This window comes from Lissotriton vulgaris, chromosome 8 (genome assembly GCF_964263255.1).
Source record: "Lissotriton vulgaris chromosome 8, aLisVul1.2, whole genome shotgun sequence".
Lineage (NCBI taxonomy): Eukaryota > Metazoa > Chordata > Amphibia > Caudata > Salamandridae > Lissotriton > Lissotriton vulgaris.
In genome coordinates, this window is record NC_141696.1 from 1,395,907,708 (window position 1) to 1,395,921,482 (window position 13,775).

At 44.2% G+C, this 13,775-nt stretch overlaps 1 protein-coding gene across 1 annotated transcript in view; it reads left to right on the forward strand.

The window, feature by feature from the left end:
* The window catches only part of LOC147698809 (E3 ubiquitin-protein ligase TTC3-like), a 1,497,644-nt gene that overhangs the window by 703,068 nt on the left and 780,801 nt on the right, over positions 1–13,775 (forward strand). The window contains exon 26 of the mRNA XM_086935406.1: positions 12,028–12,161. Coding sequence (XP_086791532.1) covers positions 12,028–12,161 — 134 coding nt within the window. The remainder of the gene's footprint in view (positions 1–12,027; positions 12,162–13,775) is intronic.

A 13,775-nucleotide genomic window follows, 5' to 3' on the forward strand; every position in this document is an offset into this window, starting at 1 on the left:
CTTTCATCCATTTGCATCCATGCTATATGTACCATTGAGCTGGGTAACAATAGACATCTGTATTTCAGCGTCAATATGCTTATGGGTGGACGTGCGCTTTACTTAATGTACGTGTTATTTGTTTGCATTTCTTTTCCGTGGTCTTTACCTTGCTTTCAATAAAAGTGATCAACAACATGGTGGGGTGTTTTCCTTGGTTAGGAAACATAGGACATCAATGACATTTGAATAGGAAATGCCCTTGGTTCTACCTGCGACAGTTTCCAATGGATCAGTGTCCATAGTAAAAGGGGGGGCTTATTTTGGGTACTCTGAATGGCTGCATGCCTCTATCCAGTTCTTTCATCTTTCTTCATGACATGTTTCATTCTTTAAACCTGCCTTGGTATTGGGTATTGACAATGAACTTTAACCTGTATTTTCTCCCATGGTGCACTTATATAATTCTTTTGAGACTACAATTTGTTCTGGATTGAGAGCATATTTAAGTTCTTCCATTCCTGCAGTTCCCCTATTACCCGTTTGCAGTGTTGATGTGCCGCAGATGCTCTTTCTATTTCCTCTTTTCACCGTATTTTTCCAAAGGTAACCTCAGAGTTGAATTTGTCATAAGAGGTTACTTTTCCATAATTATATTAAACATGCTCTTCAAACAAGATGAGCTTTTACATAGTTAGTATCCTAGAACGGTCCTGAGTTTCTATGCTAACATCTGCAAGCAGCATCGTTAAGATGATTCGCTATTCGGAGACCGTATGACAGAGGGCAAGTTCCCATCATTTTTTTTAATAAAATGGATTAGGGACTGCTGCATCTGTTGCTCTATGATTACCAAGAAGAGTCGTTGTGGAAGACGTCAAGGTGCATTTAACTAGATAAAGACCTGCCACTTTGTTTGTTTTGCTCAGAGGAATTGATATTTCTGATTGTTCTCATGAGGCACAGGGTCAAGACTGATTTGCATATGGCCATGTCTGAACTGGGGTGGCTTGGTGAGCAAAATAACAAAGGATTAAACCCAGATCTGTGACTGGGGGTGAATATTTTGCCATTGTGCAACATTCCGTCCATCATCTTGTGTGTTTTACTGTTCACCCTATGTGGGAAGGGTATGCCCAGACCTGGGTCCCGTGCTCAGTACGCCACTGGAGTCAAGCTATCCTGCCTGAAGAAGGCTGATAGCCAGAAACCGGTCCTAGGATGCTTGATTCCGGTCCAGGGAAGACATGGCTTGGCAGTTCGGGCTGGAGTGTTCCCATGAGGCACAGGGTCAAGACTGATTTGCATATGGCCATGTCTGAACTGAGGTGGCTTGGTGATTAAATAACGATGGATTAAACCCAGATCTGTGCCTGGGGGTGAATGTTTTGCCATTGTGCAACATTCCGTCCATCATCTTGTGTGTTTTGCTATAATCCTTCAGTCATTCTTCTGCCTAGTATCCATGTCTAATTCAAACAGTATGTTCATGTCCTCACTCAGTGACGGGTGGGACATGATCATAGACTAGTCAAACACCTGGAGAGGATTAGTGAAAGACACTGTTTCATAAGTTATTATGAGAACCCAAGCAGGATAGTTGTTGGAGGACTGATTCCAAACATAAGAAAAAAAAAGACGTATGTTTTGTCTCCCTATAATTTCTACACATATTTTTATTGTGAAGAGAAAACTGTATCCTTGCACTTCTAATAATGTACAGACATATCCATTGAAATGCACGCTGTAACCAGTCCTTCACCAGCTTCTTATCACTAGTCATAGTTTAGGACCAAGACATCATTCGCACGTACTGGTGAACAGTATTTGACTTAAAAATGGTGAATATTCATGTGTGCGTAACATGTACTAATATGCTGTAAATCGCACGCACTGTAAACAGCGTTTCAGATAAGAGCACACACCAACACGAGTAAACTTCATCACACAACTCTTCAACAATGTTTACAGCACTCAACTCACACTCATCAATTTTTTAGTTCAGACCATTATGATGATATTTGAAAGCTTGATGTTAGCCTGCACATTTAGTCGAGTCTACGAAAATCTATCCATGTGAGTAACTACATGGTTTTAGAATTCAACTTTCAATGAAACCTTTCATGACAATTTTGGGAGTACATCTAGTTCTCGTGTGAAGTAATTCGATCTTCAGATTACTTGAGAAAATATGTTGGTGGATAATTCACAGAATCAGTGGATTTTTTAGTTTATTATGTAGTGTTTTCTATAGCGCCAACATGACCCAATCCTTGGTGTTAGAGCACTTTACAACTCAACAGCAATTAGTTTTGTTCATGGTTTACAAATTACAAATAATATACATATTAAGTCTTACAAGGCGACCACTCGGGTTATAGTAGTACATGACATGAAATATTTGCATATAAAATGTAGAATCATTCTGAAAGAAAACGTGGAGTCAGATTGGAGGACAGTTATAAGACCAGACCAATATCAGTGTGGCCTTCATTAGCCAACGTCCCTGAATCTTGCATATGTACTAGGGCATTCCAACCAGTCTGACTAAGGTCCATATAAGAGACTCGATGAAAGCCCCCAGACTTGTGCAATCTTAGCAGTACAATCATCCCGTTTATCTTCACCTATTAGCACATCTGGAAAAAAAGTAGCTTCAGGAATGACTCAAGATCTCCAAGGAGCCATGAGAGGACCCTAATTAGTTAAGGGAGGAATTTACTCATGAGAAAGGACCTAGCCTCTTTTTTAAATTGCGAGCCGGAGGTTATTCCTCTGATATTCGTTGGCAACGCATTCCAAATTCTTGCGCACCTCCCGAGAATGCTCTGTCGTAAGTTCTCTTCTTAAGGCAGCTTGCTGGTTTCAGTTGGAAATCAGCTGCCCCTCTCAAAGATCTAAGGCCTCCTGAGATCATAATTTTCTGGGCAAGGTAAAGTGGAGATTTATAGTGTAGAGCTTTGTGTGTAATACACGCCATCTTTAGCTGATTTCTTGCCTCGCACGGCAGCCATTTGAGCGCTTTCAGATGTGGAGTGATGAGGTCAAATTTTCTACTACCCATTATGAATCTCGCAGCAGCATTCAGGCAGGCTTTAAGTGGAGCTGTGGAAATCTTAGGAATCCCTGCTAGAGTTGTGCATCCAAACTCAATCCTTGAGATAACCAAGGCTTGGACAGCCGTTTTCAGGTCAGCAGTGTTGATTACCTTTCTCAATTTTCTGAGCTAGCTCAAATGGAATCCGGTATTTTTTGCCATAGTGTTGATGTGAGCTTGCATGTTTAAATCCTTATCCGGCGTGATTCCAAGTGACTTGGTAGAATCAACTAGAGTGGGAGTACCATTTAGCGCTGTGATCCGTTTGGTCCATTCCTTGATCATCGTGGAGGATTTAGGGGGGGAGATCAGAAGAAATACTGTTTTCCGTGAGTTGATTTTAAGATGATTGCTTAAAAGCCAGTGAACTGTATTTTGTAGAGCCTGGTTCAATATGTTGATCTCTTCAAGCGATGTGATCTTCATATACAGCTGAGTGTCATCTGCATACATATGGAAGGAGATGTTAGCCTGCTGCAGTACCTCAGTGAGTGGCTCAATGTACAGGTTGAATAGGGATGGGGTAAGAGTTGAACCTTGAGGAACTCCAATAAGACTTGGGATGGAAGGGATAGCCTGTGGTTCACCAAGAATCTTTGCGATCTATTCTCTAAGAAGAAATAAAACCATTTTAGGACTGTACCCGAGAGACCCATCCTATTCTCCAATCAGTCTAATACTTTGCCATGATTCACAGTGTCAAATCATGGATCATATGTGCTTCAGTTTTCATATAACTGTGGGAACTTAATCATCTCCAGATCATTTGAGAGATGATGTTGAGAGTAGGAATGTACATAACTAGTAAGCTTCATTCTGTATGTAACAATGGCCATAGATGGTAATTTATTTCTGAATACTAAAGATTGGTAGAGATCCTTTTACACCTTGATATTTCTATTAATTAGAGACTACTGATTTATGGAACTTAATTGTTGAGAGTGAACAGAGATACCTTGTTTGATGTTAGGTCATTAAAAGATGCACAGTGACAAGATGTTGAATTTCTGTGTTTGGATTAAAGAATTAACACCTTGAAGAAGGGCAATCACTCAAAATGCATCTGAGATAGGGAAGTTAACAAAAAGAAAATTGTAACAAGAAAAGAAAGTGTGTAGAAATCATCAAAGAAGAAATTAAATCAATAAAGAGTAATTGTTGATTAAACCAGACGTAATGTTGGTAGGCATGCATTTAACAAACAAAACAAGAAAATTGTCAAAGTTAAGAAGTCAAGACTGACACCAGAAGTGGTGCCAATTGATGTGAAGACACTAACAACAGTTAGGGCTGTGCAGATTAAAATAGTATACATGCCTCCCCACTTCCATTCTGCTGAGGTAGTCATTCCATAGAGTTTCTGTGTGACAAATGATCCATTATAAGAACAATTTGTATGTCTTTGGTAAGTTTTTTATTTCGTGCAAATTTACCACCAACTGCCCACCTCTTCTTTCTGAGTGCCAATGGGTGTTGCTTTGTATTTCCTTTTATGTAAGGAGTAGGGAGAAATAATATGTAAAGTGTGTCTGAATGCCTTAATGACAGAGTCATAACATCCGGTGGCACATTTACTTCTCTGCAGCTGGAGTCTTTCTGTTGCCACCTCGTCCCCATAGTTGGAATAAAGCTTTCCACATCAGATGTGGAATCTGGTGAGAATTCTTTACGTGGTAAAACTATAGAAAGATAGTCTTGATCAAAAAAAAGAGTTATGAAAAATACCTAACTTGTTCTTTGAAGTAGCTCACCTTAATTGTATGATTTGCGTTGGGACTGGAGAGTGAGGAAGGTGACTAATAAGACAGTTTTTGTGATATGGCAACCACAATTTCTCATTGGTTGCTGTTGTGTTTTAAAAGATGACTGGACATGTGAGTTTCTTGTCGGGTGCTTGTTCTTTATTTCTTAACCAAAAATAGGGACTGATAATTATTTTCTCGGTGGTTAGAGTGCAAGGTTTTTGCGGTCCGTCATCGCAGGTGTTATTGACACTCCTTTGGTCAGAAAAAGGAAAAGGAAACAAGCCCCAAATGTGACCCTTACCCTCAAATCAAGCACAAGGAGATGATGGACGGAGCGCTGAAACTTTTCAGACACTCACCCCCAGTCACAGATCTGGGTTGAATCCATCATCATTCTTTCGCTCACTTCGCCACCTCAGTTCAGACCCAGCTATATGTAAATCAGTCTTGACCCTGTGCCTCATGGGAGCAGTCCAGCCCGAACTGCCAAGCCAGGTCTTCCCTGAACCGGAAACAAGAATCCTGGGACCGGTTTTTGGGTAAGACCCTTCATCAGCCAGGCTAGCTTGAATCCAGTGGCAAAGTGAGCAAGGGACCCACGTCTGGGCATATCCTGCCAACTTAGGGCGAACAAAGCAAACACAAGGAGATGATGGACGGAGCGCTGAAACTTTTCAGACACTCACCCCCAGTCACAGACCTGGGTTGAATCCATCATCATTCTTTAGCTCACTTCACCACCTCAGTTCAGACCCAGCTATATGCAAATCAGTCTTGACCCTGTGCCTCATGGGAACAGTCCAGCCGGAACTGCTAAGCCAGGTCTTCCCTGAAACGGAAACAAGAATCCTGGGACCTTACCCTCAAATGCCTATTGCCCCTCGACCATCCCACTAGGTTGACTACTGGACAGAAGCCTCAAGAACTCGCCACATCTTCATCCCCTCGTTGATTTGATAAAGATAAAGATTTATAATGCGCAAAACAATAACCCGCAGGTATCAAGGCGCCTAACAACATCTAAAAAATGGAAACATCATCCTTACACATAGGCTTGCAGGAAGAGGCGAGTTTTAAGGGCACTTCGGAATTTCTGTAGGGAGGGTAGGGACCTGAGATCCAGAGGGAGATCATTCCACCATTTAGGGGCCAGGGTGGAGAAAGCCCTGCCCACCCCACTTGGCTCTTCGTATGCGGGGGACTGTCGGGAGCAGTTTCCTGGAGGAGCGCAAGTCCCTTCCAGGAGTGTAATGGGAGATGATGAAACCAACTCCCGTGTCGCTGTTCTTTGCAATGGCTCTATAGGTCATGCATAGGACTTTAAACCGTACTCGGTGCTCTACCGGTAGCCAATGCAGCGCTTTCCTGACCAACGTGGCCGAGGAGCGTCTGGGAACATCCAGAACAAATCTGGCTGCAGCATTCTGGACTACCTGCAAGCGCTGCAGCAGGCTCCTGTTTAGCCCCGCATACAGCGCATTACAGTAGTCCAGTCGTGAGCCGATAAGTGCGACAGCTATTTGCTTTCTGGATTGCTGAGAGAGATATTTCCTGATTCTTCGCAGGGTGTGGATTAAGCCCCAACAGGTGGAGATGGTTCTACTAACGTGTCTGCCCATATCCAGGGCAGGGTCTATCATCACCCCAGGATTCTTAGCAGATGTCGTGGGGGAAGGGCACACTCCTAGCGAGTCAGGCCACCAGCTGGCTGACCAGATGTTCTCTTTCCCTCCAAACACCATTACCTCAGTCTTCTCCCCATTCAGTTTGAGTGAGTTATGGATCATCCACTGACCAACCGCCTCCATGCAAGATCTAAAGTTGGAGGCAGTTGGTACATCTGAATGGGAAAGAGAGACGAGGATTTGAGTGTCATCTGCATAAGAAACTACCTCCATCCCGAAAGTTCTAATTAGTCTGGCTAGTTGGGTCACGTAGATGTTAAATAGGGTTGGACTAAGAGCCGACCCTTGCGGGACCCCACAAAGCACCGGTCGGGATGGAGATAGGAACTCCCCCAGCTTGACTCTTTGTTTCCTTCCGTCAAGGAAAGAGGTCAGTAGATCTAGAGCTGCGTCCTTCACCCCCACTTCCCTCAGACGAGATGTGAGTACTGAGGGGGAGAGGGTATCAAAGGCCGCAGTTAGATCTAACAGGACCAGGAGGGTGGTCTGGCCCCCATCCACTTTCGTGCGGATCTTATCAAGCACAATAGTGAGGGCCGACTCAGTGCTGTGTTCCCTCCTGAATCCGTGCTGGGAAAAGTCCAGACAGCCCGAGTCTTCCACAAAGGCAGCGAGATGCTTGTTTAGATGTGCCTCAAGCATCTTCGCAGGGGGTGGGAGCAGTGAGATCGGACGGAAGTTTTTTAGGACCTCCGGATCAAGGGAGGCCTTCTTTAGCAGGGGTTTCACTACTGCACTCTTCCACTCCGAGGGGAAGACACCGTCTCTCATAGCTAGATTCATGATTTCTAGCAGAGGCGGTAGGAAGTTTTCCCTACACTGCTTAATGATATTCAGTGGGCAGATATCTAGGGGGGAGCCAGATTTGGTCTTATTAAGCAAGATCTCCAGATCTTGTAAAACCAGCGGGGGAAAGGAGTCCAGGGTGCTCAATGGGGAGATATCTGTGGTGGTCATGTTCATCTCAACCCGAGCAGGGGGCCCACTGATATATGCTCTTTGTTCCTCAAGAGCCAGGTAGATATCCTGTATTTTGGTGTGAAAGAAGGAAGCAATTTTATCACATAGATCTTGCGAGGGTACAACAGGGTCAGGTGTTTGTAGGTTGACTAAGGAGTCAACGATTCTGAAAAGCTCCTTCGGCGAGGAGAGCGAGGTTGTCATGGCCACAAAGTGATCTTGTTTGGCCTGCACAATCTCAGCCTTGTATTTCCTGACCAGGAGTTTGTGAGCTTCCTTGTTCTTGAGGTCCCAGCCTGAGTGCCAGAGCCTCTCCATCCTCCTCACTTCTTGCCTGAGGAGTCTGAGAGATTCAGAAAACCATGGGGCAGATGGCCTTTTTCTGGCTCGGCGGCAGGTCTGTACTGGGGCCAGTTCATTCAGGGCCTCAGTAATAACCTGTTCAAAATGACCAACCGCGGTCTGAACACTGTCCGTGCCAGTAGTAGAAAGGCTGACAGCCCATGGCGCGAAGGAGTCATTGCTGATATTTCTAAAATTTCTGGCAGTTTCCACTGAGTGTTTCCCTATTTTACTTCTATCCATCCTATGGCATTCCAAAAGGAAAGGGACCGCAAGGTGATCGGACCAAGACAGATACACCGGATCCTTGATGGTCAGACGATGGTCGTTAGAGAAAATACCATCTAGTGTGTGGCCCGCACGATGGGTAATCCCGCTAACTCGCTGCGTGAGTCCACAGGACGCCAAGGCCTCAGTAAGACATGAAGTATCAAATAAATCATGCCGTTCTAAATGGTAATTAAAATCACCTAGAATGGAAAAATGTTCTCGACCAAAGTAGGGTTCCAAGGACTGGAGGAAGTTGTGCGTGAAGTCGGTCCTCGGGCCAGGAGGTCGATACAGCAGAATTCCATTGAAAAAAGGGCATTGCACTTCCTTTATGGTGAAATAGAAAGCTTGAAAGCTATCCGGAAAGTCGGGTATAGGTACTGTGTGGCATTGCAGAAGGTCTTTATAGATGATCGCTATACCCCCTCCCACTCGTCCCTGTCTGTCCAGTCTGGCCAGGCAGTACCCCTCCGGGACCGCTTCGATCAGATCAGGACCAGATGAGTCTTTAGCCCAAGTTTCAGTGATAAACACTAGGGCAGGCTTTCTGTCTAGGACCATCTCCCTAAACATTATCTTGTTTTTGACAAGGGAGCGGGCATTGATCAAAATGCCTTCTACTCCCACTGTCCTGGGTCTACTGACGGCGGGGAGGTCAGAGGAGAGGTGACGGGGAACAGGACTAACAGGCCTACGCGTGTGGTAACAGCCACATCGTAAGGGAAAAAGAAGTTCGTCAGGTTCATAGGAGTGCGAGCACCACAAACTTCGGAGTTTCAGGCGTAGCATCTCCTGGTGGGAGTATCTACACGAGGAGGCAAAAGCTTCGTCTAAGTCCAGAGTCCAGCCGCCCAGCGCGTCCTCAGCGCGGACGGGCGCAGACGGGCTGGACTCTGGCGTGACTGTGGCGTCCACGATGCGCGTACACGCTGCGCGTCATATCCAGCTAATTAAGTAGGGCTCTATCCAGTCCACGTGTCGGCTCCAGCGAATGGCTGAGGAGTGCTTCTTAGACCCACCCAAGATGGCGCCCCAGGCAAACAGAGCGCAGGGACCGGGCCGCCCAAATGGCGGTGAATGCAGCAGAATTTTAAAGTGCAGAAGATGCGGTCCGGGTCTAAGGACACAGGTAGGGGTGACTATGAAATCTAGGCAAATCTAAACTAATGATTAAACCCGAGGTATAAGTGAATAAAATTAAAAAGAACAGAAACGACAAAACAGGGCTTTTTTAAAATTACAACAGGCTTCTAGCGAGTAGCGCTATGTGCGAGGCGATATCCAAACAGGAGTGAAGCTCCCTCCTACCCGCCTTAAGTACACGCTCTAAGTAAAGCCTCTATCCAGTCCACGTGTCGGCTCCAGCGAATGGCTGAGGAGTGCTTCTTAGACCCACCCAAGATGGCGACCCAGGTAAACAGAGCGCAGGGACCGGGCCGCCCAAATGGCGGTGAATGCAGCTGAATTTTAAAGTGCAGGAGATGCGGTCCGGGTCTAAGGACACAGGTAGGGGTGTTGTTGCTATTTGCCACCCCAATGCTTTAGACTGCTATCCTGTACTCACTTCTACCTGACAGTGTTCTGGCAAATTCACTCCTCCACAGAAGACACATTTGAGGATTTACTGAACCACATTCGGTGGCTCCTCAAAGCTGGCTCATGCCTACAGTGCCATGAGATTAGGCAGGCAAGTTTTGTCATCCTGTTGCACCACCATCTTTCACCACTCCTATCGAAACCCGTGTGATCTTACAACATTAACAAAACTACTTCGCAGCCTACAGATAAAGGCTCCTTTTTCGCAATTAGCTGAGACTTACTGAGCTATTGCTCCTAACATGTATTTTATTTCAACCCCTCTACTGCCCTTATGAAGTGTACATTTGTCATAAATGCTTTGGAATGCATATAAACCATGGCTGTGAAAGGGTTAAAGAAATATAGGCCTATGGTGGATGACACTGGCTGCTTTTCAAATGACCCAGTGGCAGCCTCAGTGGTGGCAAGATTTCTCCAGGCCTTCTGTAGGATATGAAATGTAAAAGTTTGAAACCCATTACAAAATATTCTTGCACTAGAATCTTTAACATTTAAATCAGTGAATGCAGCCAGCTTGCTCTAAGAACTATTTTCCTTGTGCCACTTGGTGGGTAAGCCATGTTGTGCCACTTGGTGGGTAAGATCTTTGACAGAACACCTGTTTGAGGACAGGGTGGAAGAATTGAAGCAAGTGTTGGCAGATAGATATCAGAACGTCTTTGCATAATAATCAGTATGGATGCAATAACAAGCATATTCATATAGCACATTGAGACATTGACAAAATCACAATACTCAAGACAAAAGACAGCTGGTGGGGGAAGACCCACAGCCAGACATGAGTGGGGATGGCATCCCTGCTGATGTCTGTCTGTGGTTAGGTCTCATGCCGTGGAGGACATTGTTTAGGATTGCTCTTCCCTCGCCAGTGAGCGAGTTTTGCGGACATCTTGGTTGGGGCCATATCGATATCCCCTTCTAGGTGTTCTCCAGAAGGTAGACTTTTATTTCTTTCACACTTTCACACAGGACTACGATTCGGGTCAAGATTACAGGGAACGTGATCTTTCTCTCTACATTCTAGACCTTCCCTATTAGAGTAGATGAGGATCTCCTGGTCCTGTAGAAATGTCATAGATCCTATTGGACGAATTTGGGCATGAAACGTTTCGACCAAATCCACCCTACACACACTATTCTGAGCTGCATCATGTATAATTTTACTTGTCAGCCACGACTTTTGATAGTCGGTTGTTTTTATCAGTAGTAGAGAATCCAGTGAATAAAATTAGTTTTGAAATCCCCTAGCTATTTTTAACTTGCACTTCTTGTTTCCCACTTCTACTCACTACACATACGCCCCCACACCACTCTTTAGCTTCATGTCGGCAACCAGAGAAGACCTCTGGCAAAGAGTCTGCCTGCGGGCCCGTTGGGTTTAGCAGCCGCTGGCCCATCGGGGAGCTGCCCTGTGATGAAGCATGACACCGTTTGTGGTGTGTGAGGCCCCTTGCTCCTTATTGTAGCTACTCCATTCTCACTCCCCTTTCTAGACTAGGAACACCTTACACCCATTCCCCTATCTTCCACCCCCCTGCCCTTCCACACCCCTTAGGAACTGCATACGTTCGTATTTGCCATATCTACTAGGTGCCTATATGCTGGAACTACCCCTCTCCCTCTTGTTTGTGATATCGAAAAAAGGTGACCGCAGCAGGAATACCTCCAAAAAATAGGTAACATGGCGGATTTCTGTCAGTGGCCGGGCCCTCCGGCTAAGATTTTGTGCTTCTTCCTATTTGCCATTCGCCAAATACTGGGGACTAAGTATCAGATGTGGTCTCTTACCCTCTGACGGTGGCTTCAGGACAGACCTTCACCCCATGGATTCAGCAGAACTTCCAATCAATTGCGGTGTCTGCTCACCTTCCTTACTGCGCAGATATGGATCTTTCCGAGTGGGATCTCTTCCCTTTAGCTTCAGTCGGATCCAAGATCTCAATCTCTTCTGGCTGGCTCGCCAAAATGTTTTACTCAACTATGAATTTTCCCTTGAAAAAACAAGACAAGGGTTGTTTGGCAAAACAGGAGCAGTTGGTTTAATTAAACACTTCGGCCGGGAACACAGTTATAGAAACGGTCTGAGGAGTGTCTCAAAGTGCAATCAATCTGAGTGAGTTTTATATAAAGTTTTTGAGTAGCATGAGTCATAAATAAGGCCCCTGATAATAAATCCAGTTTTTCTTATCTTTCTAGGTATAGTGATTACATTTTGTGCATCATTGTTTCATACTCTTATATTGCTCACATTTGTGTTATCTGTGCATTTCTTTTTTTTGCATTGTAATACTGTATGTTTGCTGTTTAGGGAAATGTATAAATCCGTTGATTTTATTTATTGCTTTGACAGCTATAAGTTAAATGGAGAACAAAAAAGAAAAGTGAGAAGGAGGTTGCCTCAAAATGTAACTTTGAATTCAGTTGCTGATACAAAGGAAATTACATCAAAAGAAGAGAATTCTTCGAAGGAAGACATTCTCACAGGTATGTGGTTTTAGTTGGACTATTCTCTTCAATTTTCCATTTTATTGCTTAAAGTGCAAAAATATTTCAAGGACCAAGATGTTTAAAAAGCAAAACCTAAAATATATAAATTTCCTAGTATTCGGCATGTGTTGCTTGTAGACAATACACGCTTCAGACTTACTCCTCACAAACTGGAATATCTTCATTATTTTTTTGGGTCTATGAAATCCATCAGATGGCATTATCTAGGATAATGTTGCAAGTGAATCGAGCAATAGGTATCTAGGCTGGTAAGGGGCATCTAGCCCATATATGTCAAGGTAGAGGTTGGGATTCAGACCTTTTTCTACCAGTAAACTAAGGGGCAGCTGTCTGGAGTTCTAGCAAGATTATCCCTGAGGCTCAAATTAGTATTTATGCTGGAGAGATGTCAGATCTGTACAATTGACTTTAGGTATCTGGTCATTTGGTATGAGGTTAATAGTTCTATTGACTGTGATGTACATAATCATGAATAAGAGACAGCATTTTTAGCTTGATGTTCTTCTTGAACAGTAGAATTGTGATATCATCTGAGCATTACAGGGTCAATATGAGATGGCCAAGTACTTCCACACTCTTTGGCTTACCCCGAAGTTTGCAAAAGAAGCCCATGAAAAGTCTATTGGAGTAGTGTGTGAAACGTCAACAACATGCCCCAAAGGGATCCAGAATATGGTGTTTAGAACCCAGCTAAAGCAATGTTGATTTATTTACTTTAGTGATGAATCACAGTTGTGAAGGTGAGTGCCAGTTTGTACATACCATACTTAAAGTTAGTCGGTGCTAGTGGGGTAAGTTCTGAGGCTAGTCGAATAAATAGGCCTTGTAAATGTTAGTGCCATATAATGGGCAAAATGTATTGATGTTGTTTATGCCAGCTGGCCACCTTCATTGTTCGGTATGCATGAGATGGTCCATAGACTAGGAAGTGATTATCAAGGTTGTCTGTGACTTTAGTATGCAGCTGAGTTTCATCAGCCTCCCTGTGGCATTCCATTTTTTAGCTATTCATGATCTAAGGAAGTGGTCTTATAAGTAAATTGACGAGTACCCGGTATGACAAGGGCTTTTGGAATGGGAGAAGAGATCCTGTTGCATTAAGAAAGAAAGGGTACATTGACTGTCAATCTTTTGGCTGAGAAAAAAGTGTAGCACTTGTTCTGATTGGTTTCGTTTTTGAGACTCCTGTAGCTGAGGACCAACTGACCTACTCAAAGTGTATAAATGTTCTTCTACAACCGAATTAATCTTTCTTAAGATTTCTAAAAATTGACAAAGTAGCAGACATAAACCAATTTACAGGTGCAGAGTTCTGCCACAAGTACAAAGAATTTCAGAGCAGTATATCACTTTCCACAGGGGGAGAGGGTGTTTCAATCCACAAACGTGTATGTTTGTGAGCATTCCAAACACTGATGTAATTGTAAATGTAGAGTATTTATATAGCGCACTTCTACCCGGAGGCCTCGCAGCGCTGTATTCATACCGCTGTGGAACCCATTCTGGCTCTCCTGTGAAATGTCCACTCCTGGGCACCCCCAAGGTGAAGCCAGACATCCACAGCCCTGCTGGGGCCGTTGTGGAGATTCA